At 47.6% G+C, this 27,739-nt stretch overlaps 2 protein-coding genes across 7 annotated transcripts; one reads left to right on the forward strand and one right to left on the reverse strand.

Moving 5' to 3' along the window:
- Positions 1–692: 692 nt before the first annotated feature.
- SPSB3 (splA/ryanodine receptor domain and SOCS box containing 3) lies at positions 693–15,553 on the reverse strand. 5 transcript variants are annotated; one of them, XM_034782961.1, is made up of 8 exons: positions 15,366–15,516; positions 10,140–10,146; positions 9,470–9,618; positions 7,771–7,948; positions 6,303–6,490; positions 3,385–3,487; positions 2,439–2,564; positions 693–1,739 (listed from the first exon to the last, which is right to left on the reverse strand). In XM_034782961.1, exons 1-8 carry the CDS (start codon positions 15,480–15,482, stop codon positions 1,387–1,389), a joined length of 1,221 nt encoding a protein of 406 aa, XP_034638852.1. In that variant the 5' UTR covers positions 15,483–15,516; the 3' UTR covers positions 693–1,386. The 5 variants fall into 5 exon arrangements, with proteins under 5 accessions (XP_034638852.1, XP_034638853.1, XP_034638857.1 ...); XM_034782962.1 differs by lacking the exon at positions 2,439–2,564 and having other exon boundaries at positions 15,366–15,518; XM_034782966.1 differs by lacking the exon at positions 10,140–10,146 and having other exon boundaries at positions 15,366–15,489.
- Positions 15,554–15,782: 229 nt separating this feature from the next.
- Positions 15,783–27,269, forward strand: NUBP2 (nucleotide binding protein 2). Of its 2 annotated transcripts, none has more exons than XM_034782967.1 (7): positions 15,783–15,886; positions 21,396–21,514; positions 23,021–23,219; positions 24,401–24,555; positions 24,860–24,970; positions 25,469–25,538; positions 26,261–27,269. In XM_034782967.1, exons 1-7 carry the CDS (start codon positions 15,871–15,873, stop codon positions 26,392–26,394), a joined length of 804 nt encoding a protein of 267 aa, XP_034638858.1. In that variant the 5' UTR covers positions 15,783–15,870; the 3' UTR covers positions 26,395–27,269. The 2 variants fall into 2 exon arrangements, with proteins under 2 accessions (XP_034638858.1, XP_034638859.1); XM_034782968.1 differs by lacking the exon at positions 15,783–15,886 and adding an exon at positions 19,752–19,819.
- The last annotated feature ends 470 nt before the right edge of the window (positions 27,270–27,739 follow it).

Genomic DNA, 27,739 nt, shown 5'->3' on the forward strand with positions numbered 1-27,739 from the left:
CTGGCACCAGGCCTGTCACAGTAATAGATCAAGTGAGAGCTGTGTGGATCCCACTGTCTGACTTACTAGGAGCCCTGCATTATTCATCCATTCTTTGGGGCAATAAAACCAGAGTCTTAGGTATTAATTTGATTAACAAAAGGAGGCAGCAAGTCAAATCCCACCTTTATCCTCTCCTTACATAAAAGGTGCACCTATTTAACCATGTAACTGCCATAGTGTATCAGCCCTGAGCTCCATCTAATCCAGTATCCTGTCTGACAGTGGCCAGTACTAGATGCTTCAGAGGAAGAAGAACTCCACAAGGCACCTGTGGGATAATCTGCCCCCCAACATGTCTGTGTGACACTACACCCCATATTCTTCATAAAAGTAGATATAATATGAATATGGCATAATTAAGGTATTTTATGCAAGATGGGTCATGTAAGGTATCAGTGTAAAGGTTATGATTTGCTGATTATCCAATTTGTATGCATGTATCATTTCCATATCTGAAGTTTGTTACATAGGAATATTGACTATCACAACAGTGTGTGTACTTGGGGAACATTCACCAGACAGTATGCAATCAGCCTGAATGGGTCATTAGGAATAACAAGAAGACTTGGAAGATACTAATCTCCTGCTTTCCTGCATTGCTGCTTTGACACTATATTCTTGAGAGCCACACTTTAGCTCATACCTTCACAGGCAGTTAAACAGTATTTTTATTACCATTTAAATAGTCTGATACAGGAAAAGCAGCAATAGCCAACATGCAAAGCAATTAAAGAAGTCACAGGACTCAAATGAGATCATTTACAGATCAACTCTAGCAAGTAACTGCTTATTCACAACAATGCCAACAGTAAAGCATATAGATGCAATTTTAAGAGCCCTTCTCTAAACACTGCTGTTCTAGATCACGTCCCAGTGACCTGATGCCTTCATTGCAGGTGCCAAACCAACACAACAGTTAGGAGAGAGGTGGAGTGGTAACTGATTTTGTCTTTTGATAGGAGTCAAGTCATTTATTTGATCATAAAGCCTGCTAGAAGAGATGCACATTTTGAAGCCAGGAAGCCAGTTTGAAAGCTTGCATCTCTGCTGGAACAGTTTACGCCCTAGAGATCAGCTAGTGATGGTGGCAGTGAGTAGGAGATGAAGCTAGGAAATTTTGCTGCAGGTTATCTAGGCTGCCTATTTCAAAGAAGTCACTCTCCTCAGTTGGGATAGGTATTCAATGCAAGTGGCTGATGCTTGTAGCTTAAAAGATTTCAAGAGGGTAGAAGTCTTTGCAAACTTGATTAGAAGTTGGTGTCCCCACAAACAGGTGTCTGGCCTGGATCACCCTCAGAAATAATGAAGGAAACCACCCCCCAAGGCAGTTTGTTTGAAAATAACTTATGTCCTCCTGCACCTCTTCCTTTGGCATGCCTCTGCATCCGACCCACAGGAGCTATCTGAGTCACTTCCCGACAAGGAGGAAGAAGAGGTGGAAGGCTTCAGTGTGCTACAGTTCATACTCAGCACCCAGCCTAGTTTGTTGTGTAGAACTTGCTTAAGTCCTGGAGGCAATGGCAGCACTTCCAGCGTATCCACATAGTTGGGCAACAGCTGGCGGAGGCGATAACAGCAGAGGTACTGGAGGGACGTGTAGCTGGTGCATGAGCGGATCACCTTCATGCTGCTTTTGGCTGCAGTGGAGCACACCATGGGGTAGAATTTCTTGTTCTGCAGTTTGGTAGCTGCAACTCCTGGGAGGAAATACAATCAAGAAGGCTGGTGTTAGTCATAGGCAAGGGCACAATTAGGTAATTGCCTATAATGCAGGGATACAGTTCCTAGGATGCCTTGTGATCTGAACTGTCATCCCTTCTCCCACCTAAATGTGGGGTCTACAAACTTCTGGATAGAGAGCTGGAAAGCAGGAGATTTTTGAAGTCAGGCCTGTTGAAGGAGTGAATAGGTGTTTTAGACACTCTGCTTTATGCACTTAATCTTCCTATAGTTTGCTATTTAAGGAAGTCCGCTAACTATCCCCATCTCCAAACAGTCAGATGGCACTGAGACTTCCAAGAGGCAGCAACAATCTGAAGACCCACCCAAAGGGTCAATGTCCCATAATTCATACACCCCTCCCTCCCTGCATGTTTTGTCTCCTCACTTTGTTGTGCTTAAGCAGGGGTTCTCAAACTAGGGGTCAGGACCCCTCAGGGGGTTGCAAGGTTATTACATGGGGGGGGGTCGCAAGCTGTGAGCCTCCACCCCAAACCCCGCTTTGCCTCCAGCATTTATAATGGTGTTAAATATATTTTAAAAGTGCTTATAGTTTATAAGGGGTGTCTCACTCAGAGGCTTGCTATGTGAAAGGGGTCACCAGTACAAAAGTTTGAGAACCACTGTGCTCAAGGGTGGGTTTGGCTGGATGAAGGCCACCTTGTCCCAACTCTTACCTATGCATTTCCTGTTTTTGAAGAAAGTGAGAGTCCCATGCCACGTGTCCAAATGAACCCCAATGATGGAGCCTTGGCCAAACCTTGAGGAGAAGTTAATTTTATCTCCCCTGTGGTGGAGTAATCCTTAGACAGACAGACAGCAGATTAAGAAGCAATCCTATACTCTTTAGATCGATCCCATCTTCCACAATCTCTTCCTAGTTTGTATAAACTGAAGGAGTCAGCCATTTAATTAAAAAAAACCTGGATTTCCCTGTGACCACCATTTGCTGCCCTCAATCCCAGAGCATGTGAAGTGTCTTTGGCACCTCAGGAGACAGCCAATGGTGGAATGTACTCTTGCAAGTATAGGCCAAACGTGTTAAAGTCTGAAAGTTATTGCCTCTCTGTGGTGCGACAGCCTAAGTGAAATGAGCTAGGAGTGCTCACCAAGGCGGGGGGGGGGGGGGGATGAGAGCTAATGAGAGCCTCATTAGCAGCCTCAGCTGTGGAGCAAATACAGAACAGATTGGAATTCCTTCACTCCTTTTTTAGGTTGAGGCACAGTGGCGGCGGGGGGGAGTTTATGCTGTTATCTACAGGGGAGGTGGGGCATGGACAAAGTTCAGCCTCTAGGTCAGTCTATGTATCCAGTTAAGGGAGTTACTTCACTGTATACAAAAAAGAGACTTTAAATGACAGAGGCAATCCTGATGGGAAAACAGCAACACTGACAATATGCATGGATTCTCTCCTCTGCCCAAATGAAAGGCTGGCTGTGGGCAGCAGTTTCAGTCCAAGTCCATTAGGGATATCAGAGCAGATTCACAGTCCAGGTGACCATTTCAGTCTTATTCCCATCCCTCAGAGCACTTCCACAATTGCTAGGATTAGGTTTCTTCATATCCATGAGCCTTCCCCATGAACTCTAAAGGCAGCAGTCCCCCTCCATACCCTGCATTACCTGTGTATGAGAGTCCCCAGCTGTCTTCATCCTTGCCCAGCAGACTACAGAATGTGTGGCGGTACTTATCGAGATTCACATCTGAAGTCCCAATTCCCACCATCTGGATGGAAGTAGCCCATGCCAAAGAAGAAAACAAGTTCTTTGTTTCTGCCATAGAACCACTCAGGGCATTAAGCACAACATAGCAACGAGACACAATACAGGAGTGTGATGCTCTATCTCGGGGAAACATCCTACACCCCCATGTTCATCTTTATAAAATGATTGTGTGGTATCCAATGCAAAGTTTGTCATGTTGGGTGTCTTCGGCAGGCTCATGATGCACTGAGCATTGCTGTTATAGTAATGTTATAGATTATAATTTCATGTATGGAGGCACGAGGCTGAAAATGTATCCTCATGGCTTAAAATAAGCCCAGATAAAAACTATTCAATAGCAGAGAGGCAGTTCACACCTCATCAGGGCAGGTATGGGACAAACCCAGCCCAGCCTCACAGGAACAAAGGACGCTGGCCTAGGCAGCAACAAAAGAATCTGTTAGTCTCTTGAGTGAGTCACCACCTTCCTTTGGTCAGTCTGGGACTGCGATGAGGTAATGCTCACCTGACTCTGAAGGGGGAAAAGCTGAGAGGGAAGAAAGGACATGATAAAAAGGGAGACACATTTGCCATGCTCTTCCTCTCTTTTGTACAACTACATGTACGGACACCACACTAAGCAACTGAAGCGATGATCAAAGGGGAGAGCCTGGCTGAAGAGCAACCAGCCAGTCTGTGGTGAGAAGCATCTAAGTTTGTAAGGGCATTGAAAGTGTTAAGATCAGCTTAGAATGTGTTTTGCTTTTATTTCATTTGACCAAATCTGACTTCTTGTTCTGACTTATAATCACTTAAATCTATCCTTATAGTTAATAAATCTGTTTGTTTATTCTACTGAAGCAGTGCGTTTGGTTTGAAGCATGTCAGAGATTCCCCTTTGGATAACAAGCCTGGTGCATATCAATTTTTTGTTAAACTGACCAAACTCATATAAGCTTGCAGCGTCCAGCGGGCATAACTGGACACTGCAAGACGGAGGTTCCTAAGGTTGTGTCTGGGACCGGAGATATTGGCTAGTGTCATTCAGTTGTAAGTAGCTGGGAGCGGCTTACATGCCAGAGGCTGTGCGTGAACAGCCCAGGAGTGGGGGTTCTCACAGCAGAGCAGGGTAAGGCTGGCTCCCAGAATCAGGGATTGGAATGACCTAGCAGATCACTGGTCCAGACAACACCAGAGGTGAACATCACAAGGAGTTGCACCTTTGGGTCTCTCCCTCTGCTACTTTTATTAGCATGTCCCAGTAGGCTTCATCAGACTCTCTGGGCAAGTTACTGCGTTCTAGGAGTTTGCCTGCCTCACTCAGGCAAAAATAGTAAACCAGGAGACTGTCACATCAAAAGCCAGCATTACAACTCCAAAGGGGGAGTGGAAAATGGTGATTGTTAGCTAAATACAGTAACTCCTCACTTAACGTCCTCCCGCTTAACGGTGTTTCAAAGTTACATCGCTGCTCAATTAGCTAACATGCTCTTTTAAAGTTGTGCAATGCTCCCTTATAATATCGTTTGGCTGCCTGCTCTGTCCACTGCTTGCAAGATTCTGCTCAAGAGCAGCGACTTTACAAGGAAGCATTGTCCAAGTTCCTCTTCTCCGCCTCCTCCCCCTCCCTCCCAGTGCTTCCCCCACCGCCAAACAGCTGGGAGGGAAGGGGAGGAGCGGGGAAGCGCCACGTCTCCACTCCTCCCTTTCCCTCCCAGAAAGCCTCCCAGTGCTTCGCGCTTAGGAGAGTGGGAGGAGCAGGGAAGCGCTGCGTCTCTGCTCCGTCCCATCCCTCCCAGAAAGTCCTAAGCACTGCCAAACAGCCATTTGGTGGCACTTAGGTCTTTCGGGGGTGGGTGGGGGGGAGGGGGTAAGGAGGAAGGAGCAGAGATGTTGTGTGCTCCAGAAAGGACGTGGAGTGGGAAGAGGTGGGCCTGGAGTGAAGCGGGGACGGGAAGAGGCGGGCCTGCAGCATCCCCCGGCAAAGTCGGCGTCTGTTCTTCTCCGGGAAAGCTGCTGCTGCTGTGAAGGTGCTTCCTAGCGTCCTTGCCTGCAGCAGGCTGTGTTTGTGTGAGGTAAGCCAGGGGCACTTCCCAACCACAGTACAATACATCACTGTACAGTATACAATGCCTTTTGTCTACCCCAAAAAAATTTCCTTGGAACCTAACCCCCCGCATTTACATTAAATCTTATGGGAAAATTAGATTCATTTAACATCGTTTCACTTAAAGTTGTATTTTTCAAGAACATAACTACATTAAGTGAGGAGTTACTGTAGTAACTTCTTTATCTACACACTCCAGTGCTGTTCCAGCGTTCACCACACATTAGGAACTAGTCAGAAAAAGATGCATCTCTGACTGGACAGGAATCTGGCATTTCTCTGCATTCTGTCACTTCAAGCACTGTGTGGCAGGGCCCATCTCTCTATTTTGTCATGTTGAGACAACCACTGGTGACCTACAAATAATAATGTAACAAAAGGCATGAAAGAGAGCCAGGAGATGTGGGTCCTATACATGACCTCCACTGACTCTGAGATCTCAAGTAAGTCACTTCAATTAGACTGAAGCAGAGAAGTTAAGTTCTTGGGCTCAATATAGGGGTATTGTGGTGAAATTTAATGGCCTGTGCCACACAGGTCAGAGCAGATGATCGAATGGTCCCTTCAGGCATTAAACGGTTAGTTTCCCTGTCTGGTAGCTGAGGAGGATTCCAATTTTCGTGAAGTACTTTGAGAGCTATTGATGAGGAATGCTATCAAGTACTGTTCTGTTAAAAGCTCGTCTATCTCTGTGCACCTACTTGTTCCTAAACAGCTTGTCTCAACATACCATGTCAGTGCCATAGACTGGCGAGGTCATCTTGATCTCCCAGAAGTGCTGCCCCTCTGCCAGCTCCTTGTTTCCACGGATAGCAGCAGTGCCACAGCTGTACTCCATGTGGAAGTTCACCTTGCGGTTGTCACAGGTCAGGAGGGTTGCAGTCGATTTGTTCATGTCATCCCACACCCACTCAAAGTCTGTTCAGAAGAAGACAACATATTTAGGAGGTGGGGCTATACGAGATCGCACCAACCCAGAAACAGAACAGTTTAACAGCCTTAAGATTTTTTAAATACCAAACTGAGTTAGTTGAATAGTCAGCTTGTCAAAGTCCAAGACCTTCTTGCTGTATTCTGACTGGGGATGTCATGCTAGCGTGGTCCATCCTTAACCACGTCTGTCACCATCAACAAACAATGGTTCTTGTTTGGGAGTAACACCAGAGCTCAGATATGAAAGCAACTTGTCCTACAACTGCAGTTACCTAACACTGTCGCATACATAATTGCTGTCAGTTAGCATGTGAGGTTGGGATGGAATCCAGGCCATGTAGGAGACAGAGTAATGTTGCCTTCAGTGTTTATTACAAACAGCAATGTCAATCTGAAAGACAAGCAGGAAACAACCCAGATGATGTCTAATCTGGGAAAATGAGAACTTAAGACGCTTCTAGAGCATCCTTGAGTTTTGGAGAATTCCATTTTTATTCCCCTTAGGCTCATGAAATTACAGCCAGAGGACAAGCAGTGTGCTGTCTTCTCATTCCTCATTTATGAGCACCCCCACCATCTGGCCAGGCCCAGATTTTATCTAGCTCTCCTAATGCACAATAAGCCTGATCTTCAATACTCCTTACTACCTGACCAGTTTGCTAATTGTACTGAATTGAGCTGAGTTTGATCCTCATTACATGTACACTGCCCCACAGTTCAGACTACAGGTGTATGAACAGCAATGTGCACTGGATTACATTAATGTGAAGTAGGAACCATTTCGTTTGTACCTGTAGCATCCACATAGGGGAGTTACAGCACTTTGGTGTGCATTGCTATTCACACCCCAGAAGTTCATGGCAGGGGAGTGTAGACATGCCCTGGGATGTAAACATGAAGTTCAGTTTCACTTGTGTCCTAAGCTGGATTTGAAACCAGGCCCCCACAGGTGAGATCTGGTGCATTAACATCTTTAGAGTTTAGCTTGTGAATCATAACCAGTATATTAAATCCTGTATCTTCCCAGTTTCCCTTCGGGGTATGTCATAAGAACAAAATAGCACCCCATGCAGGAATAGCACAGATTATATTTTCCCCACTAAGAATGCAGTGGTGATCCCCCTCCCCCCACTCCTCTAAAGATGAGCAAGAGGCACCATCATCTGCATAACACGAGGGGAACCTGAAACATACAGGCAAAGAGAAAGCAGCACAGTTCAAACACCAGAGGAATAGCAAGAGCAGCTTAAGAGCTGCTTCCTTACACTCATCCTCTTCACCGCACTGGCAGTCCTTGACGCGATGGACAGTGTGCAGACTGGAGCAGTAGGGAGTCTCATTCTGGTTCTCACAGTTGCAGTAGGACTCTCCTGTCACAGGGATGGCGCTGGGGATGGAGGGCGAGAGGGAAGGAAACTCTGGCTCAGAGTCAGAGTCACTGTGCTGCCATGGAAAAGCAGAGGGAGACCATCAGAAAGCTAAAATTTGAGGGCCATCCCATAGCTCCAGCAGTGCTTTACAAAGCCATGGCTTGACACTCCTTGTATTGCAGTAATACCCAAAGGTCCCTGAAGGTACATGCCCAAAAGAGCCCACACAGATGAGTGGATGGGGAAGGATGCAAAGTTTAAGCAAAGTGAAGGAGGCTGACAACAAGCACACTGCATTCCAGGTCTTGATTTTACAAAGGGAGAGTGAGGTTGGGCAGCTGAGGGACTGACGTGGAAAAAGGGCCTAGGATGCTACCAACAGTAATACAGCAAGCAAGGAGAAAAATGTAGAGTGCATTTCAGGAGTGAGGGAATGGTGGCTTCAAGCAGTAACTGCTGCTGCTCCTCATGTGGAAGAGAGGGCAACACTTCATGTTGGCGCCTGTCCTAGGGAACAGGTGATTGGAAGGCCTCACACTTAAGATACTTTCATTAAAAGGGGGGAGGGATAGCTCAGTGGTTTGAGCATTGGGCTGCTAAACCCAGGGTTGTGAGCTCAATCCTTGAGGGGGCCACTTAGGGATCTGGGGCAAAAATCAGTACTTAGTCCTGCTAGTGAAGGCAGGGGGCTGGACTTGATGACCTTTCAGGGTCCTGTCCAGCTCTATGAGATAGGTATATCTCCATATATTATAAAAATGGGGGGGGGGAATAAAGGGCAGAAATGTGCCATACCCCTCCTGCACCCCGACCCCCCGCACCCCTCCTGCGCCCAACCCACTGCCCTGAGCCCCCTGCTGCACCCTGCACCCCTGACCCCAACTCCCTGCCCTGAGCCCCCACCACACCCCACATCCCTCCTGCACCCCCTGGGGGCAGGGAGGGGGCAGAGTTGGGATGGGGATTTTGGGGAAGGGGTTGGAATGGGGGCAGGGAAGAGGTGGGGCAGGGGTGGGGCCTCATGGAAGGGGTGGAGTGGGGGCAGGGCCGAGGGCAACGGAGGGGAAGTGTCAGTAATGCGACCCTCAGGCCAATGTACTAGTCCTCATGTGGCCCTCGTGGTCATTTGAGTTTGAGACCCTGCTGTATAACTAGGAGTTTGGGGAAGCAAGCTGAAGGAGGTCAGTAGCTATTTTAATTTATCCCTTCTTACATGGTTCTATTTCTTTTCCTGCTTCATTCCCACCTTCCAGCTCTTCTACATCAATTTATACCAAGTGAGCCAAATTCAGAGGTGGTGTGTCAAGGGGACTTGTAAGTGACAGGCTGGTAATTGGGTGAGAGTCCAAGTTCTCATAACATACACCAGGGGAAGAAAGTAATTTGCATCAGCTTAGATGCCCTATAAGCTTAGGCTACTGGCCTCTTGTCCAAATATGGCCCATTGTGCATGCTATTGCCACACTGGGCACCTAGCCCTCAAGCCACTAGTCACCTGCATCCTGGGAGGAGGAAAGGTTTCCTTAATGGGCGTTTAAAAATATCCTCTTCTAAAGCATGTTTTAACTTTAGAAGCCTTAATATTCCAATCTACCTGCCCATCAGAGTCATAGCCCCAGCCATGGGCTCCAGAGGCCAAAGCTACCGCCCGTGCATCTGCATCCCGGCGTACCCCACTCAGGACAAAGTGCCAGGCCCTGCTGTTGCGTGTGCGTCGTGCCATGGTGTTTTGAGACAGATAATCTGCAAAATGGGAAGGGAAGAAAATAAGATTACCCAGAGCAGCACAGTCAACTGGAAAGGATCTATTTGGGCACCACCTCCTTCCAGTGATAGGTTTCCCCAACTCCTTACAGCTGTCATCAGGCTCCAACCCCCTCTCCTGGCCACCTTGTGAATAGGTTTGGGATCGCCCAGGTCAGGTCAAACCTGGACCTTCACCATGACGTTATGGAACCATGCCGCACAAACTACTCTCTGGCTAGACTAGTAAGACACACACCTTTCATACCATGGTCAATGCTATACCTGTTGGCCAGCAGGGGTTGCTGCTGAACAATACAAGCATAAACCTACCCTCAGGAGCCAAGCTCACCACCTCTGCAGAGCTCCCAGCCCAAATTGGCTGAAAGAAATACCAGGATCTACTTCATTTTGATCTGGGTTACCAGAAATACTCCTAGAAGAACAAAGGGTAGGTGGTGCCATGCTGCACTGGCATACAAGGGAGAACTGCTACTGCACGAACCAGCCAACACTCTCACCTTTGTCCTGAAAAGAGATGAAGATCAACAATAATTGCCATATGCAGGCTCCTGTGGGTCCGGTAACTACACTGTGCATAGTCAAGTTCTGATGCTAAACTCTCCCAATCATAGCTGTCTATGGCATTGCCTCCTGGATCTACAGTCACTACACAAGTTGATCTGCGTGCGCCTGTCTGCTCATCTTTGACTAATTGACTATAATGGGAAGAGGAGAAGATTGTCCCTGCACAGCAAGAAGTTGGTCTATGATCTTTTCATCAGCTTGTCCTGACTTGCCTCAAGAACAAAACTTCTTGCGCGTTTCTGAATCCTAGCCAGCTGCATCTCCGAGACCAGGTTTGGGGAGGTTCTATTTTCCCCAGAGAGACCAGAACAAGTTTCTAGCCATTACAGCAAAAACTCACATAAGGAAACAGAAGAGCCAATTCTTGCTGCTCAATCCCCTCCTTTTCCCCCTAGAATCTCCTTTTAGTATGTCACACACAAAAAAACACCTCCCTCCTCCTCAGAGCTTTCCATTAGGGTTCCACACATCTTCCAAACATCCCTTAAACCAAGGGTTCTCAAACTGGGGGTCGGGACCCCTCAGGGGGTTGTGAGGTTATTACATGGGGGGTCGCCAGCTGTCAGCCTCCACCCCAAACCCTGTGTATCCTCCAGCATTTATAATGGGGTGTTAAATATATAAAAGTGTGTTTTTAATTTATGGGGGGGTCGCACTCAGAGGCTTGCTATATGAAAGGGGTCACCAGTACAAAAGTTTGAGAACCACTGCCTTAAACTCATGTGCAAATCCCTCTAATTCTGAAAATGCCAAGTTCCTTTACTGCAAATATGCTAGAGAGCTCCTTGCCCCACATAGCCCCACTGTTGAGGGGGGTCTCCCTGGCCTATGTAGCTCTTAACTATCTTTTGCTAATGAAATAAGAAGGCACTGGCCTAAGCCTGCCACTTTATCATTCACTGTACTCTCCCACACCAATTCTGAGAGAGAAAGATCCTTCTCTTAGCCTCTTTAACGGATCTGTGGACAGGGTGCTGCCTATATACTGTACTACCACAGACACCTCAGTTTTGAGTTAGAGGAAAGAAGTAAAGAAAAATAAGTGGTATTTACCAGCATTTTATGCAACACACACGTCTGAGATTCATGTGATTTTCTGTTCTTCCCTATGACCTATTTCTACCTCCCTGTGGGATGCCCAGAGATTTGGTTCAGAGCACTGCTGACAGTGAGGGAACTGAAAACTATTGGTCTAGATAACAGACCTGACATGAGTGCAGGGGACTGGTCTAGATTACCTTGTAAAGTCCCTTCCAGTCCTCCGATTCTGTGAGTCTATTCCCAGCCCACCCCTTCTGAAATACAGACACTGATTCCTCATTCTATTCCTAAAGCAGGAAAGAAAGTGCTGAATCACACACCAGCCCTACACCAGGAGACCCTGTGGAAACCCTTATGGTATAATACCAGCTTCCTACTCTTTCCACACACACCTGATTTAGGAGCAGCTCATATAGATTTGGAATCTGTGGCCAGAGTTCTAAATGGGAGAGGAGAGAGTGGTCAATGTTTTATTCCTGAAAATCAGTTCTAAGTGTAAATACCAGTCTGTTAGGTTGACTTAACCCCCTGTGTAGATACAGCTAGATCAATGGAAGAATTCTTCCATCAACATAGCTGTGGAGAAGTGGATCAGTTACATTGATGGAAAAATCCCTTCCATTGATGTAGGAAGCTGTGCTGCTGTAGGGGAAACATACAGAAAGTCTCCACTTTTCAGACCTGGATGGTGCAGTTCTGCTTTACCAGGGTCCAACCAAGACTGGGGGCCAAAGATGAGAGAACTGGCTGAAGCTCAATTGGGATAAGACCAATAACAGTGATAAAATGGGGTGGGAGAAGTCAAAGGAAACAGCCCAGTACATTTTTGGTGCTCGGGGAAAATAATAATAATAATAATAATAAAAAAAAAATCTATCCCTTAACCAAAAGGGTAGTCTCGTTATCAATAATTACTTGAACTATCTGCCACGCAAGATTGCTATATTCTATGAGTCTTACTGGACACTTGGCGGCTGCTGCTGGGAGTTTCTTTTCATCTGCGCTTGGCCAGAGGTTGAGACTTTTCCCCTCAGCCATGAGATCTCAGCGCAGAGCCCACACCTTGATTACCAGTTGAATGACTGTAATGCACCAATAAACTAAACTTTGGCAGACACATTCTGCACTATTTGGTTCCAAGTATCTCTTGCATGGAACATATCCCTAAGGTTCAGAGGCCAGCCTGGCTCCTTAATGCACTCTGGGTGCAGTTTGACATGGGTTGGGTCCTGGATATTTTACACAAGTCTCACTTTGCTTTAATCCAGCAGCTGAGATCAGCTGGGACAATTGAGCCAGTAATGCTTTCTGGAGCATGGGGTTCTTGAAATGGAACGAGGGGACTAAACTCAGAAACTGGCTTCCTTCCCTTGGGCTGAGGAGGCTGCATTTGATTGCCTTCCACGAACTTTGCTAGACTTCCTCTTACCCAGGATTTCACAGACAGGGAAAGCAAAGGTGGGCAAGAAGGAGGGTTTCTTGGTGTCTCTCCCCCCACTCCAGCTAACATTACAGAAGAACAGACCCAGCAAGAAAAGTACCTTAGAAAGAGGCATAAAAGAACACATATCCCGGGGAGGGGTAGGAACATAGAAATGGAGATTGTTGGTCTAGAGGTACAGATTGAGTCACCCAATCAGGTACCTTTGAAGGAGGGGAGAAAGAAGAGAATGTCCATATCCAAATGTGATTTATTTCTAGCCCAGGGAGACTGAAGGTAGCAGGAAGTACATGAGTCAGACAAAGCCTAATTATTGACAAACAACCCCAAGAATCAGCTTAGTCTTTATTCAGCAGCTGAGACTTGAGAACCATTCTCCTTCCTTTCCATAAGTTACAATTGGATCTAACCTGTGATGGGGAAGGGAGAGCACGTCTCAGTCAGTAAGCAAAGATTAAAGGCCCAAACCTGCAGCTGCTGAGGTCAAGGAGTTTTGCCAGTGGTTCATGTGGGAACAGGATTGGACCCTAAATAGATTAATGGAAAACCTGCACCCAGGTTACTTGTCAAGCATCAGCAGAATGCCAAGTTGTTTAAACATTGCTACTACATAGGAAGATGAGATCAGAGATCTCTAGGGGAGAATGGAAAAGATCCATTATTGGTGCCCAAGATGATAAGAGAGTAAAGTGTTAACTTGACACAAAAAAAGCTAGCCTGATATTACACATCAGAAGTTAAACCTGTTTGAAAGCAGAGCCTGTGAGAAGGAGAAGAAAGATACTAGGGTAAGGCTAGAGGGCCAATAACCCAGAGGCAGGGATTTAGCCCATAGGTGAGGGAGAATTGTGGAGGTAATACACCCCAAGGAGGTACACAATGTTACTGGAGTGGGGTGATACTCCACAGGGAAGGGCAAAGTTTTACTTCCAGTGGAAGAGACTAAAAATAGTATTTGTAAAGATACCAGGCAATTCATATATTTTAAGCCACTCTATAAAGCATTAAAAGCCATAGTCATAAAGAGAGATAAAACATTTTGAGGCACATCAGAAGCAGAAGAGAACAGAAAACATCACAAGAGAGGTAAAGGTTAATACAGACTCAGGAGTGGCTATACTCAGTCATCTAGGAGGGAGGAAGAAAGGTTCAGACACATTTTTAAAAGTCACGCACAAAGGACTAAGGCAGATTTCAGGGAGGAAAGAGTCCCATGGCTGAGGGCCCATCACACCGCAGGTCCATTCTCACACTGACCCAAGACAGTGGGATCATCGCAAGCCAGGCACGCATGATCACAGATATCTGGGGCAGTACGAGGTCTGAGGAAGTCTAGAATGACGCTTTAGCTGATTGCATGCAATGTGCCAAGGCCCAGCAGTACCAGTTTCAGGTCTATGTGGCACTTGATTGGCAGTTAACAAAGGATGCCAAGATCAATGTAATATGAGGATGGTTGCTCAGAGCAGCAAGCAAATTATCTCCTGCAATCTGCTCAGCAGGTAAGTGACAGAGCTACCCTGTCAGGAAGGAATTAGAATAACTGAGCTCATAGTCAGGAGGGCAGGTGATGATGCTGCTGCGAGGTCAGCATGGAATAAAGAAAGCAGCAGCCTGCACAACTACAAGAGCCATGTTCAAGTCACACTCAACATATCACGAGGGCAAAGAGTGATGCCAGGCTGCAAAGTACCTCTGAGAAAGTTGTCCAAATGTGCAGGGACAATAAGGAAGAAAGAGCAGTTCAATAACAACGACCCCTTCTACCTAGCTACACAGACTCTGTTCCCTCAGGATGCAAACAAGGTAGCCACAGGGCTGCAGCTGGCAGAATCAGCCATTTGTCCAGGCCAGGGTTCTAACTGCAGAATCCCTGGGGCACAAAAGGGTGAGGCTAGTGTTACTAGTGTGCAATTGGCACTCAAGCCTTTGGGTTTTAAGAGTGACTTTGCCTAGAGCTCTCAGGTAAAGGCCAGCATCACAGATGGCAATTCTGTACTCCTGAGGTTCTTACACCAGACTCATCTCCATGGTATCCAAGGCAGCATGTCAATCCCTCAGTGATGACACAGAGGCCGGCATGGCTCCTGTCTGCTAGAGATAGCTAGAACCAGACCAGTTCCAGACACCACCCCACTCCCTTATGCTCAAGGAAGCCCAGCCTGGCCAGAGAACACGACTGACCCCAATACAAACCCAGCAGGCGTTCAGAGAACCTGGGACTGAGCCCAGACTAGAATCTACCCTGTCTATGCCAGGGGAGGGCAATAGGGGTGGCTAGCGAGCAGTATGGGTCTCCCCGTCGTCCCAAACAGGACAAAGACTGACCCCACAGAGCAGGTTTTAAAGCACCCACAGGCTACAGATCCACACCCCTTCCGTAAACACACACAAAGATTTATTCCTCCTCCCATAGACAGCAGCCCCTTAACAGAGCACAGATCCCCCGCGCCCAAGAACAGGCTGCTGGCTCACTCTCCCTGCACAGATTCCCCTCCTCCCCCCCACCCAGGGACCGGACGCAGGCTTATCTCCCCCGGCACAGATCCCCCTCCCGAGCCCGGGGTCAGGTCGCAAATGCATTCTTCCCACCCTTCACAGATCCCCCCGCCTCGGAACAGGCTGCAGGCTCACTCCGTCCACGGACCGGCCGCAGCCGCATCCCCATTCCCCTTACCTGCGCCGCAGCGGCTACCACAACCCCAGGTAGGCCACCCTCGCTCTCCTTCTGACCTACTTTTCCCCTCCCAAGATATAAACAATCCACGCTCCGCACCGCCCCTTCCGCGCCCATTGGCCGCGGCTTCTCCGGGAGACGGGACCTCTCCTCATCCGACATTCTCAGTTGGACCGTGCTCCCCTCGCTCACAGATCATGGGGCGGGGATAAAATCATTAATTTCTCATACCATTGGCCACATGGGCTGTCAGTCCTCAGAGGGCTGCGCCATTGGAGGAAAGTTTCTAACGCAGCCACCGAGGCGCTTACAGCATGATCACGTAACAGGTACGAAACACAGAGGCCATTGGCTGAGAGGAATGTCAGTCAGCAAGGTCAGGTCGGGGCCAAAATTAGTTCACGGGGCGGGATTACACCCAGAGCTCGGCTTCCCATTGGCCGCGGCGCTCCTCTGCGCGTGACCTCGGGGCAGGCGGAAGTGCAGGAGCAGTGCTTGAGGCAGCATGGAGGCTGTGGGGGGTGAGTAGTGTGGGAGCTGCAAGTTCAGAAGGATTGGGGCTACTCTGCGGGGGATTGTAGGGAGGGCTCCCGCAGCGGCGTCCCCTGACTCCCCTCCCTAGCTGTGCTGGGACCGCCTCGCTGCTGTAGTTCAGTGCCGAGACAGAGCCCACGAGCCTCTACAGGCTGGGAAAGCCCCGCGCCGTGGGGACTGCGAGGCTCAGCCGCTCACGCTAGTCCCCGGTCCCTGCCCGACGCTATGCGCAGGGAGCGATGGGCTCCTGGGAGCCGCCTCCAACGCGGGGGGCATCGCTGAACAGTTGCTGTTTGGACTGTGTGTCTGCGGCATCCAGAATAGCCACATGCGTCACTCGGAGCCGCTGTTGACCAGGCCTGCCGTGCCTTGGGTGGGGCGGGGCTTTGGCTACGCTGGGACTGGGGGTGGCTCCCAGCCGGGGTCCATCTCTTCCCCGTGACAGCGAGGTAGGTCCCCAGCATAGTTAAAACACAGCCTTTCAGAGCAGATTGTGCCTAACTATCTTGGGGACAATTATATCGTAGTCTAATGCAGTAGGTGTTCGGTGGGTTTTTGTAGTGTGGACAGTACCTAAAACAGCACAGCACCAGTTCCCAGGTGGAAGGGTATCTTGCTCAACCCTATCATATGGACTTTGCAGAAACTGATGAAACTGCCAAGAATTTGTGGTGTGACACAGTACTAATAACCTAGCTCAGTCCTATTCCAGCTACATTTTCTCTTCTCCTGTGCCCAGCAATTTGGGGTTAAATCCACAAAAGGGCTTAGATGTTGCAACATTGAGCATTGCAGTACCTAACCTTTAGGCGTCCTGTTGCCCAGTGGAATCCTCAGCCCAGAGTTAGGTGCCCAGGCATGGGGAGAGTTAAGCACCTAAGGGCTGGTCTACGCTGGGGGGGGGGGGGGGAATGGATCTAAGATACGCAACTTAGTATTGAAGTATCTTAGACTGAATTACCTGGGGTCCACATGGCGCGGGATCGACGGCCGCGGCTCCCCCGTTGACTGCGCTACCGCCGCTCGCTCTGGTGGAGTTCCGGAGTTGACGGTGAGCGTGTTCGGGGATCGATATATCACGTCTTAACAAGATAAATCGATTGCTACCCACCGATACGGCGGGTAGTGAAGACGTACCCTAAGACTAGAACCGACAGAATGGGGCTTATTATGCTAAACTTGAAGCTGAATAAATAAACCAATCAAAAATGCCAAGCAAAGGGGTGGGATGTAAACAAAACATCAATAGATACCTACTCTGGTCCAGAGGGAGGCACAGATCTCCACTTGGGATTCACAGCTGTCATCCTGCTCCTGGTCTTAGGCACCTAAGGGTTGGTCTACACTATAAAATTAGATGGATCCAGGTACGTTGCCGAGGGGTGTCAAAAATCTACATTGCTGAGTGACGTAGTTAAACTAGCCTAAGTCCCTATGTAGACAGGTTGATGGAAGAAATAGATTACATATGCTGGATTGCGTACTCTAGAAAGGAGGTGGGTTACATACGCTGATGGGAGAACCCCTTTCGTCGGTGTAGGTAGTGTCTACAATATAGCGTTACAGCTGTGTCGCTGCAGCATTTCAAGTATAGATAAGCTCTAAGTCAGGTCAGTCCCCGTCTCTATTTTACTCAGGTGTACATGCATGAGAGATGGAGACTGATGGTCACTCCATTATAACCAATAGCCCAGAGGTTAGGGCACTCACTTGGAAGGTGGGGGACCCATTTTCAAATCCCTGTTCTGCCCGATTTGGGCATCCATCCCTCGGGAGGATTGACCCCCATGCTATTGCGTGTTTTGGGGTGGGTCTCTCTCAAGCTCTCTGGTTGGAACTGTTCCACTTTGTATAAATCGTTAAATGTTCATTGGAGCAGGAACTGGAATTTGGGGCTCCCATATTCTGGGTGAGTGACCTAACCACTAGGTTGTAGAATCAATTTCTTTCTGGCCCAATGAATAGTTAATTATTCATACAAAGTGGTCCAGTTCCAACAGGAGTGGCTGTGGGAGACCTGCCCCAGAACACCCCATCACATGCGGATGGGCTCTTTCCTGGAATATGAGTGATCCCAATTCAGGTCATTGCCATTTCCCAGGTGAGAGTCCTGACCACTGGGTTATTGGGCATTCTTCTGCATGCCACCTACCTGTCTCTTGTGTGAGGGCTTCAGAGAGGGCTGGATCAGGCCCTGCAAGTGAGATGTGAGGGAAGGGCACCTAGCTTGTGAATTCCATCAGGTCTTGTGATAAATGAAGGGGTGTGTGTGGGGGGGGGGGGAGAGCTCCCTTTTATGGACGCCCAGCCAGCCAGTTGTCTGTCTGTGGTGGGTCTCCTGGAGAGCAGGGACAGGGCTGGACTATGCTGTAAGAGCTTGTGCCAGGTATGAAAAATCATTAAATCATACCTAGAAACTACTCATTTGAAACCCCAGATATGCAAGTAGATCAGGAAATGTCTAGGAAAATGTGATTAGGTTTATCTCTCTTATTTCTTTATGGCTTGTGGACTTCTCTGTGCTAACCCCCAAATGCTTTTGTTTTGCATGTAACCATTAAGCTGGACCTCAAGAAAACAATTCTTGATGCTTAATTATTATATTTGCTCTTTTAAAATCTAGCAATAGCCTAAGTTCTAGATGTATTTTCTTTCTTTTTGTTTTTAATAAAATTTACCTTTTTTAAGAACAGGATTAGGATTTTTGTGTCCTAAGAGATTTGTGCATATGTTGTTTAATTAGCTGGTGGCAACAGCTGATTTCCTTTGTTTTTCTTTCTCAGCTCTTCCTCGGGGAGGGGGCTTGAGGATACACCAGAGGAAGGAATTCCCAAGTGCGCCTTTCTAGGTTCTCAAAAAGGGGTTTTTGCACTTGGGTGGTGGCAGCATCTACCCATCCAAAGTCAGAAAAAAGTTGTAACCTTGGGAGTTTAATACAAGCCTGGAGTGACCAGTATTAATTTTTAGAATCCTTGCGGGCCCCCACCTTCTGCACTCGAAGTGCCAGAGTGGGGAATCAGCCTTGACAGGGCTTAAGCATGACCTAGAGCACCGAGCAGCTTGGTGATGTCAGGACCGTAATGGTTTTGTGTGCATCTCCCAGGAGGGATGTAGGCACCTATGGGATTAGACAGCAGCTGAATAGAGGGTTTGAGGATCTCAGAGTCCTCCCACATGTTAGCTCTAGGTACCTAAAATGGCAGTTATGTCCTTTTGTGGATCTAGCCTTTGGAACTCACTGCTTTCTCTTGTCCTTGGCCCCTTTGAGAGAGCAATAACAATGCTACCCTTGTAAATGCCACCTAATATGCTCCCCAACAATATGACAATCAGACAATTCATCTGTATACAACCAAAGAGGGGGAGAGAGAGAACCTACATAAAAGGATGTTCGATATTAAACACCTATGGAAACGTCTTGCAATTTCTTCCTTTCATTACAAAGGAGAAAGAGAGCAGAGATCTGTGCTATGAGTTACCTTTGATTGAGTTCCTGATTACTTCTCCCATGGTAAAAGCAGGCTCTATCTCAAGATGTAGTCTGTTTTTCTCACTCAGCTTGTTCTTCAGTAAAATGGAGTCTTCCTCTTTCTTGATTGCTATTTTATGTTCCCTGAAACACTGGAAACCCCCTCCGAAGCAGGAGACCACATCTTCCTCTCAAGTGCTGCTTCTGATGGTTCGGGTTTAGGGAACCTGGTGTCTGAGGTACACCCCACTTTGATATGTGAAGGTTCGGGAAATTCCTTGATGACTCACGTTAACTATTCCTAGCTATTCCTGTTTTTTTTCCTGAACTCAATAAGGCTTGTGTTTATCTTTATGTCTGAGTCCTTAGGGTTTCCAGGATGTGTTACTGACCATTCAGGAATGTGAGGAGCCATTGGAATTCAAATAGTCCTTTGTTATCTCTGAGTCAGGTGAGGGAGTTCTCCATTGGACACCTGGTCCAACTAGTGCAGAAGTACAGATAATGTAAAGATTCATGGAGATGGTTTAGCTATAATTAGGGCCTTCGAAAAAATCTTCAGGAAGTTGTGTCAGATTTGCAAATCGCAGCAGAGGTGCTGATATTAACTTTGTTTATGAAACACTTAAAGTAACAATCAGTAACAAAACATACCTAAAACAAAATTAGGTGGCACTCTTGCTTTAAAATCATGTTACTCTCATTGATCCCGTGCTTCTTTCCCTTGCTCCCACATAACAATCCAGATTTGATTTTTAGCAGTAAAGATCCCAGAGATGAATTCTGTCTGCCTTTGGAAAGATGGGTTTATTGAAAACCTGTGGTGTATAAGCTTTGTTTCTGGTGGTTGATGAAACATTTGTCCTTAAAATTGTCAGTGGTCTTTGGTCCTGGAGATACAGCAAGTTCCAGCCCTCTGCCAAATATAGCATGTGAGTTCAGAAACTAACCAAGATCCCTAATTTGCCATGAGGCAGCGTCATTTACCCCAAGGTCCAGAAACTTGTAACAATACCCATCCTCCTCCTCCCTCATGCGTAAAGCTGGTCCCCTTGGGTCAAAGTTGAATTCCATTGGTGAGGAATCTTGCACTGCCACTTATCTGTGCTGTGACTCAATACAGAACTTCAGTCTCGGGATGGTTCAAAGGTGTAATTTCCCCCGGTGTCATTACAGTCGTGAAATGAATGTGTTAATGCAGGTCTGCTGGGGCTTTCAAGGGATTTATCTCCATTTTGAATTTTTCTTGCTTTCGGAGCTGTGTAGTTCTTGTCTCTAGATGGATCTTTAGATCACAGATTTCAGATTTTCTCCCACCTCTCCCAGTACCCTTGTGGCCCTCTAGTTATATTCCATTTAAAGAATCTCAGAAGAATGTGTTCACAGCCCTTCCCTGGGGACTGAAAGCACACTGTGTATGAGTCATAAACAGAAGTTATTTAGACCAGAGCAAACACTGACTGTGCAGCAAGCAAACTGAAGAAAATTTAAAACAAGACACTAACACATCAAGAAAGACAAGATCTGCACAGCACAGAAAGGAGGAAACTCCTAGGGGACTGACGGCTGAGGAGAGGGAAGGCCCAGAGCGTTTCACTAGGTCCCAGATTCAATCTGGCCCAGAGCAGTAGTGACAAAAGCATTTAAGCATGTGCTTAAGTCCCACTGAGGACAGTTTAAGTGCTTTGCTGAATCAGAGCTAAAGTCCTTACCACCCACTGGCTGTATGTTGAGCTGATGAGTCACAGCTGTGTTCCTAGTAAATAATTATCTACTCAAAATCCACCATCACATTTTGACTCAGGTTGCCCCACTATTTTTAAACACTCTGCAACACCTTAGCCAAAATGTCTTTTCTGTACTTGACATGGTGATAGCTCCTTTAGTGGGAATGATGTCCTAGCTGTGAAATGTGAGGAGTCACTCAGCTGGCTGCCTATGGCATTGCTATTCATACATCCTCAGTGCAGCATAATGCTGTGTAGAGGCGCAGGGATGCCTCAGTGTTGTTCCGTTGTCCTTCACAGAGAGAGGTAACCTGGCTCGGGTTGGACACATCCTTCTGGTGCTCTCAGGAAAAGGAGGCGTGGGAAAAAGCACTGTCTCCACAGAGCTGGCTTTGGCTTTACGGCACGCTGGGAAGAAGGTGAGCAAGCTTCCATGTGTCAGTCATGAGTGTATTCTCCTTCCCCATGTGCACCCAAGATTCTAGTCTGGAGTTTTGCTCTCATAATCTAGGTATTAAGCATCTTGTAGCATTTTTTATTTAGTCATTAAGATCCTTCAAGCACATGCTGCTGAGATTGAGCAAAAATTATTTTTACTATATGATTTCTGATTTTTCTGCATTTATTTGACTAAAAAAGCTGCAAAGTCCAGCTTTAAGGTCCTCCGATAAAGATGCTATAGATGTGCAAAATATTATGAAAGCGCTGTGCAAAACTTGTTCGTTATAATTGTCCACATTATGCTAATAGGGAAATAGGCACAGAGTGGGGAAGTGACTTGTCTAAAGTCACACAGTGAGACAGTGGAAGAACCAAGAGTAGATAGCCCAGTCGTTTGAACATTGGCCTGCTAAACCCAGGGTTGTGAGTTCAATCCTTGAGGGGGCCATTTAGGGATCTGGGGCAAAAATCTGTCTGGAGGTTGGTCCCCCTTTGAGCAGGGGGTTGGACTAGATGACCTCCTGAGGTCCCTGCCAACCCTGATAGTCTATTAAAAAAAACAAAAACAACTCAGGTTCCTTGACACCTAGACCTCAACACTAGGCTATGTTGCCTTCCTTTCCTAAGTAATATCTGCCCTGGACTTGGCAGGCTTTGATATACTATGCTCTGTGTTAAAAGCTACTGGGATAGTCTCACACTTGCTGTGTGGATGGAGACCATGAGGGTTGGGTCCTTGACCTTTGCTGTCATTGCTCTCCAAGGCCTCCTATTGTCTTGCCTGTCCTGCTTTAGGGCAGCTATTGTGTGGGCAATGCCGAGTTATAGGGCATGAGTATGAGTAGGAAAAAGAAAGGGGAGGCAAAATCCCTCTAAAGGTTTCTAGGGGTCTGAGAGGACACTGGGCTTTGCCTATGGAAAGGTAGAGAGAATGACTTGGAACAGGGAGGGGCCCTCCTGTGCATATAAGCAGGACATGAGCTATATGAATGTTTACAATTTACATTGTGGCAAAGGCTCTCAAAGCACTTAATACACAGACACACTAACTAAAATGTGGCCTCTTGTGGGGGAAGGAGGGACAGGCGGGTGGAAGGAGGGACAGCCACTCAGCACAACAATAGTGGCAGTGGGGAATTGTGGCTGACTACACAGGGCAAACAAAATGCCCCAAAGGCTCTTTAAAGTCCTGCAGAGCAGATGGGCCATGGTTTTTAAGGTCTCATTTGAAAGATCTCTGTCCAGAAGTTCAGTGACAACACACTGATCTCCCTTGGAAAGGTGAAGGCCTGTGTGAACTCATCTGGGATTTGAACATGTGGTTCCTGTGTATTTCAAATATGATGTGTAGGCTTTTAAGCCATCCTTTCCATAAGGTCTGGGCTGTAGAAATCAGTGAAGAGTTATGTTTTGCCACTGTGGTGGCCCTCTGTGCTGTCTTAGTGTAAGGGATTGTCTGAATGGTTCCCCGTATTCACTGGCAGGTGGGGATCCTGGATGTGGACCTATGTGGCCCCAGCATCCCTCAAATGCTCAAAGTCCAGGGCAAGGGCGTGCACCAGTGTGACAGTGGCTGGGTGCCTGTCTTCGTCGACCAGGACAAAAGCATCTCTCTCATGTCGATTGGCTTCTTGCTGGAGAAGCCAGACGATGCTGTGGTTTGGAGAGGACCCAAGAAAAACGGTACAGAATGCTTTTACTCTTGGTAGTGACCTTACAGCAATGGTGCCCAAACTTTTCCTGTTGTGCCCCCTCTCCATTACTGCACAGCCAAGGCTTCCATCCTCAGTTGGGCTGAAGCAGAACTGGGGGCAGAACTTGGTGGGAGATGGGGGAGAAAGCTGGGGCAAGAGGTGGAGCTGGCCTGGGGGCAGGGTGGAGCTGCAGCTGGGACCAGAGCTGGGCTGGGGGCAGAGCAGGGGGCAGAGTGGAGCTGTGGCTGGGGGTGGGGCACACCCCACAGTTTGGGGACCACTGTCCTACAGCAAGGGTACCTCCTGCGAAGATGAAACTCGTTGAAATACATCCTTGCCTTACTTACAGGCTGGTCTTGTCTTGCATATGGCTCATTATCCCCTTGTGCTTAGGCATGGGTTGCAGTCTGTAGTTCTTGCTACGTTTGAGCAGGCGAACTAGGGCTGGATAACAGACTAGATGTAGGTAGCCTTTGACCTCTAGGTTGTTGCTTTCAATCTAGGCCTGGTCATCATCTGAAGCTCCCCTTCCCTGCTGGCTTCTTCTCCTGTTTCCCAGCTGGGATCGGTGTCCGAAGCCGCCCTGGGCTTTTTACCTCAGCTCCCTGCCAGGAGCATGGCTCCTGCCGTGAAATTGACAAGACAGCCAATGTAAGGGACGCAGTATTGCCCTAAGCTACACTGATATAAGCCTTACGTCTCTCGTGGAGGTGAAGCTATTATGTTGGTGTAATGGGGCTCTTACATCTGCAGGAGGACGGCTGTAGTGTGAAAATTAGGTCGACATAAGCTGCCTTATGTCGATCGAACTGTGTAGTGTAAACCCGCCCTAGGGTATGAGCTGGTAGATCTGTCCTGTGCTCTCTGGACAGGCATCTATAATGCTCGCTATTGTTGGCAGACAGAACAGAATCTCGATGGCCTTGGAGACTGAACTATTCTCTTGCCACCTAGATGCATTCCCTGTAGGGCAGGATAGAGATCCTGAGGGAAGATGGCACTGCCACTGCTTCTGTTGATGAAGGGCTTCTCTTCCTACTTAAGTCTATTCTTTTGCACCTATCTGTTCACACAGTGTGGTGATCTGATATCTAACACCTGCTGCACTGTTCAGATTACAGACCACACCTCAGCTGAAAGCAAAGATTTTCCTCCATTTTGTTTTGGCAGCTTTGATAAAGCAGTTTATCTCCGACGTGACTTGGGGAGATCTCGACTTCCTCATTGTGGATACACCTCCGGGGACCTCGGATGAGCACATCTCTACAGTAGAATCCCTTCGCCCATATAAGCCTCTCGGGGCAGTCCTGGTCACGACGCCACAGGTATGTAATGCTTGCTGGGGCAGATGTTTCCACACCCTGCCCTGGGGTCACACCAAACTAATATTTTTATTGACCCCATTATGCCTTTAGGTTTGTGTTTACATGACCCTGTATGAATGTCAGTGTCTCTCTATGGCTATTAGTTCTGCATTTCTACTCCCGTCATCCCTCCAACCTGTGTCTGTGTACCCTGCCCTAATCTCAAGGATTGGCAGCACTGGATGAATGGGCAGAAAGACAGACATGCACCTCTCTGATTTTGCTGGCCCTTTATCACTGATACCCCATGACTCTGTGCCCACAGGCGGTGTCTATAGGGGATGTCAGGCGAGAGCTGATGTTCTGTAAGAAGACAGGATTGCGAGTGATCGGGATTGTAGAGAACATGAGTGGTTTCGTCTGCCCGCACTGTTTGGTGAGCCCTTTAAAACTGACCCACGGTTGAGTACCCCTCTGCCTCAAAGGGGTGCTAGGCAATCTGCTACATTGTTATGCTTGAGGCCTGGGTTTGAATTGACTTTTCTTGACTGTGGTCCCTTGGCTGCTGAGAGACCAGGGAATGCCATGAAGGTAATGTGGTAGATCTCTAGAGGCGAGCGGCTGACTGTACCGCTTTGTGGACCCTGCCCTCCTTCATTGGCTGGCTGTTGGGGTAGGTTCAGGAGAGGCAACTCTTTTGTCTTCCTACTGGGTGATGAGGGCTAAGAATGTCTTTGAGGAAGTGCATGAAGTGGGGGGATCAGCAGCTGCCAGAGGCAAATGAGCGTTGCTTGCTCAGATAGCTGTATCATTCTCTGCATTAAATGTACCCAGATAAACAGTCATGTTGCCCATCTGTGATGCCCGGCGGTTTGCAGAACTTCTGCTTTGGGAAGTTCCTGGTGACTAAATGCTGTTTCTTCTGCTCTTCCAGGAGTGCACAAACCTCTTTTCCAAAGGGGGTGGTGAAGAGCTGGCCAGGCATGCTGGAGTCCCATTCCTAGGTGAGTGCCTTTTGAATACAGAGCCCTCCCTAGTGGGAGGGGTAGATCAGAAGAGCAAATGGTTGGTGAGTGGTGAGAACACAGTGCCACAAGGAGCATGGAATGAGGTCCAGAAACCAGTTGAGGTCTGAGGGGCAAGCTAAGGCGGGGCATCTCCAGTTGAGGTCTGAAGAGAATCTGGTTTGGGAGAGGAGCATAGAGCTGCCAAAAGGATGTGGTCATTGTATGTCTGGCCAGTAGAGAACAGAGGCAGAGAACCTGACAGTCCAGTCTGGCTTTGGATATGGTGGGAGATTTGGAGTGATCCTAGTTGCCTGCCGTCAGGTAACGGCAAACACAGGCAGCACCACTGAGAGTCCAGTGGAGCTCTTGTGAAAGAAATGAGGAATTTATTTAAACCTCCTTAATTATTTATTCCTCCCCCTAATCAAGGAGCAATAGTCTCGACAGTGATGCCAGGGTAAATCTCTGCTGATTGTGGTGCTAGAAGCACTTATAGCTCCTTTCTACCCAGAAAATGTCTGATATGGTGCCACATGTCTAGAACGTAGTCTTGCAAGTGAGCAGTAAGGAGGTTAATAATGCTCAGTCCTGTTTGTCTTATCATTTTGTCTCTTCTTTGGTTGATGTGGGTGTCTCACTAACTTGCATGTGTAACTCTCATCTCTGTAACTCGTCCCAGTGGTCTCACAGTCATTCTCTCCCTTTGCCCTCTCACACAGGGTGTGTTCCCCTTGATCCCCAGCTCACTCAGAGCTTGGAGGAAGGCAGAGATTTCATCCAGGAGTTTCCCAAGAGCTCTGCCTTCCCTGCCCTTGCTCACATCGCCCAGCAGATCTTGGACAGGACATTCTGAGCGTGTTTCTAAGGCTGGACTCTCATTGGCCACATCTTTGCAGCGCTGTCAGCCGTGCTCCAAGCCGATGGGAAATGTCAAAGCTATTTTAAAGCATTTTGCAGGGGAGAGGGTGTCCTTAGGACCAGTTTGCAGAGATCTGGGAAAGGGAAGTGACACTGTCACTACTAAAGCCTTGAAGAGACCTTACTAGAGCTTGCCATTGCTCTCTAAGGGGGAGTGTGCATTTGCAACACCATTTGCCTTCTGAACAGTTGAGCACTATGGCTGTCCTGGAATTGGCTATGGGGGCACGGGTGGTGCAGCTTTTTCTAGTCACACAGAGAATGTTTAATCTGCCCATGAACTCCTGCTACGTTAGTACATTGCGAAGATGGCTCCCCTCATGCTGTGGTGCTCCTGCTCATTTCTGCAGTATTCTTGGCGCTGTCATTTGTGTGTAGCCATTGGTCTCTGCGGCAAATACTGGGGTAGTGATCCAGGACAGGAAACCCTTCCCTTATTGAACTGAATAGCACCAGTAATCTCCACCCCCAACTCCTGCTGCTGCTACCTTCCCCCAATTGCTTCTGTAGTGCTGCACACATGGTACTTCCTAGTTCGCAGTGACTGCTGTTGGCTTCATGCCAGATCCTCTGACCCTAGATCCTAGCTGAGCCATCTCACTCTGAAGCCATAAGTATTTGGTACAGAATATGCCGATGAAGGCATGTGTGATGACATCGTCTCTACAGGAGCTCTGAAGTCTGTTTACTGAGTCTGTATCTTATCATGCCTAACCTAAAGAACACACCTTCTTTTGGCTCCCTGAAAGGTGTCAGGGCTCAGGAATATTTGTAAAGGCTACAGACATTAAATAATGTATTCTTACCATCTAAATGTCTCATTGCATTTTGTGTGGTGTGTGGGGTTTTTTGTTTTTTTTTTTTTGGTGGAGTGGGGTTTGTCCTCTTCCCCCCAACTGAATCCTACTTTCCTTCCTACAGCCTTACGAATCTGTTTGTATTTGGTAGCAAATAATGGTTCCCCTCTGTTGGCCACTTTTTTTTTTTTTTTTTTTTTTTTTTTTTTTTTTATGATTAAGGAAGTGCTACATTGGCCTTTATGGCTAGAGAAGGTGGTCCTCTCTAAATCAAGTCTGGCATCACTTCTGTCTTAGTCTCAGGATGAATCTGGGCTACCCAATCAAAACAGTCATTGGTCTAAGTGCGAGGGAGGTCTTGAGTCACTGCCTCCATAGAATCTCTGAACAGCATCCTCCTTTCCCCATCAGGATGGATGTTCCAGAGGTCGGTGACTACCCATTGTAGTGCTCCTGGGAGCGAAATGATGGGTGTGCAGATGT

Source organism: Trachemys scripta, chromosome 10, assembly GCF_013100865.1.
Source record: "Trachemys scripta elegans isolate TJP31775 chromosome 10, CAS_Tse_1.0, whole genome shotgun sequence".
Classification (NCBI taxonomy): domain Eukaryota; kingdom Metazoa; phylum Chordata; order Testudines; family Emydidae; genus Trachemys; species Trachemys scripta.

Coding starts and splice junctions, on each gene's coding strand:
- SPSB3 (XM_034782961.1), bottom strand. CDS start 15,482: ATGGGCGCGGAAGGGGCGGTGCGGAGCGTGGATTGTTTATATCTTGGG. Junction 3,488..6,302: donor CAGTCTATGGCACTGACATG/GTATGTTGAGAC, acceptor ACTTCCATCCAG/ATGGTGGGAATTGGGACTTC. Junction 1,740..2,438: donor CAAAAACAGGAAATGCATAG/GTAAGAGTTGGG, acceptor ATTTCCTCCCAG/GAGTTGCAGCTACCAAACTG.
- NUBP2 (XM_034782967.1), top strand. Junction 23,220..24,400: donor GAGAGGACCCAAGAAAAACG/GTACAGAATGCT, acceptor TTGTTTTGGCAG/CTTTGATAAAGCAGTTTATC. Junction 24,556..24,859: donor TCCTGGTCACGACGCCACAG/GTATGTAATGCT, acceptor CTGTGCCCACAG/GCGGTGTCTATAGGGGATGT.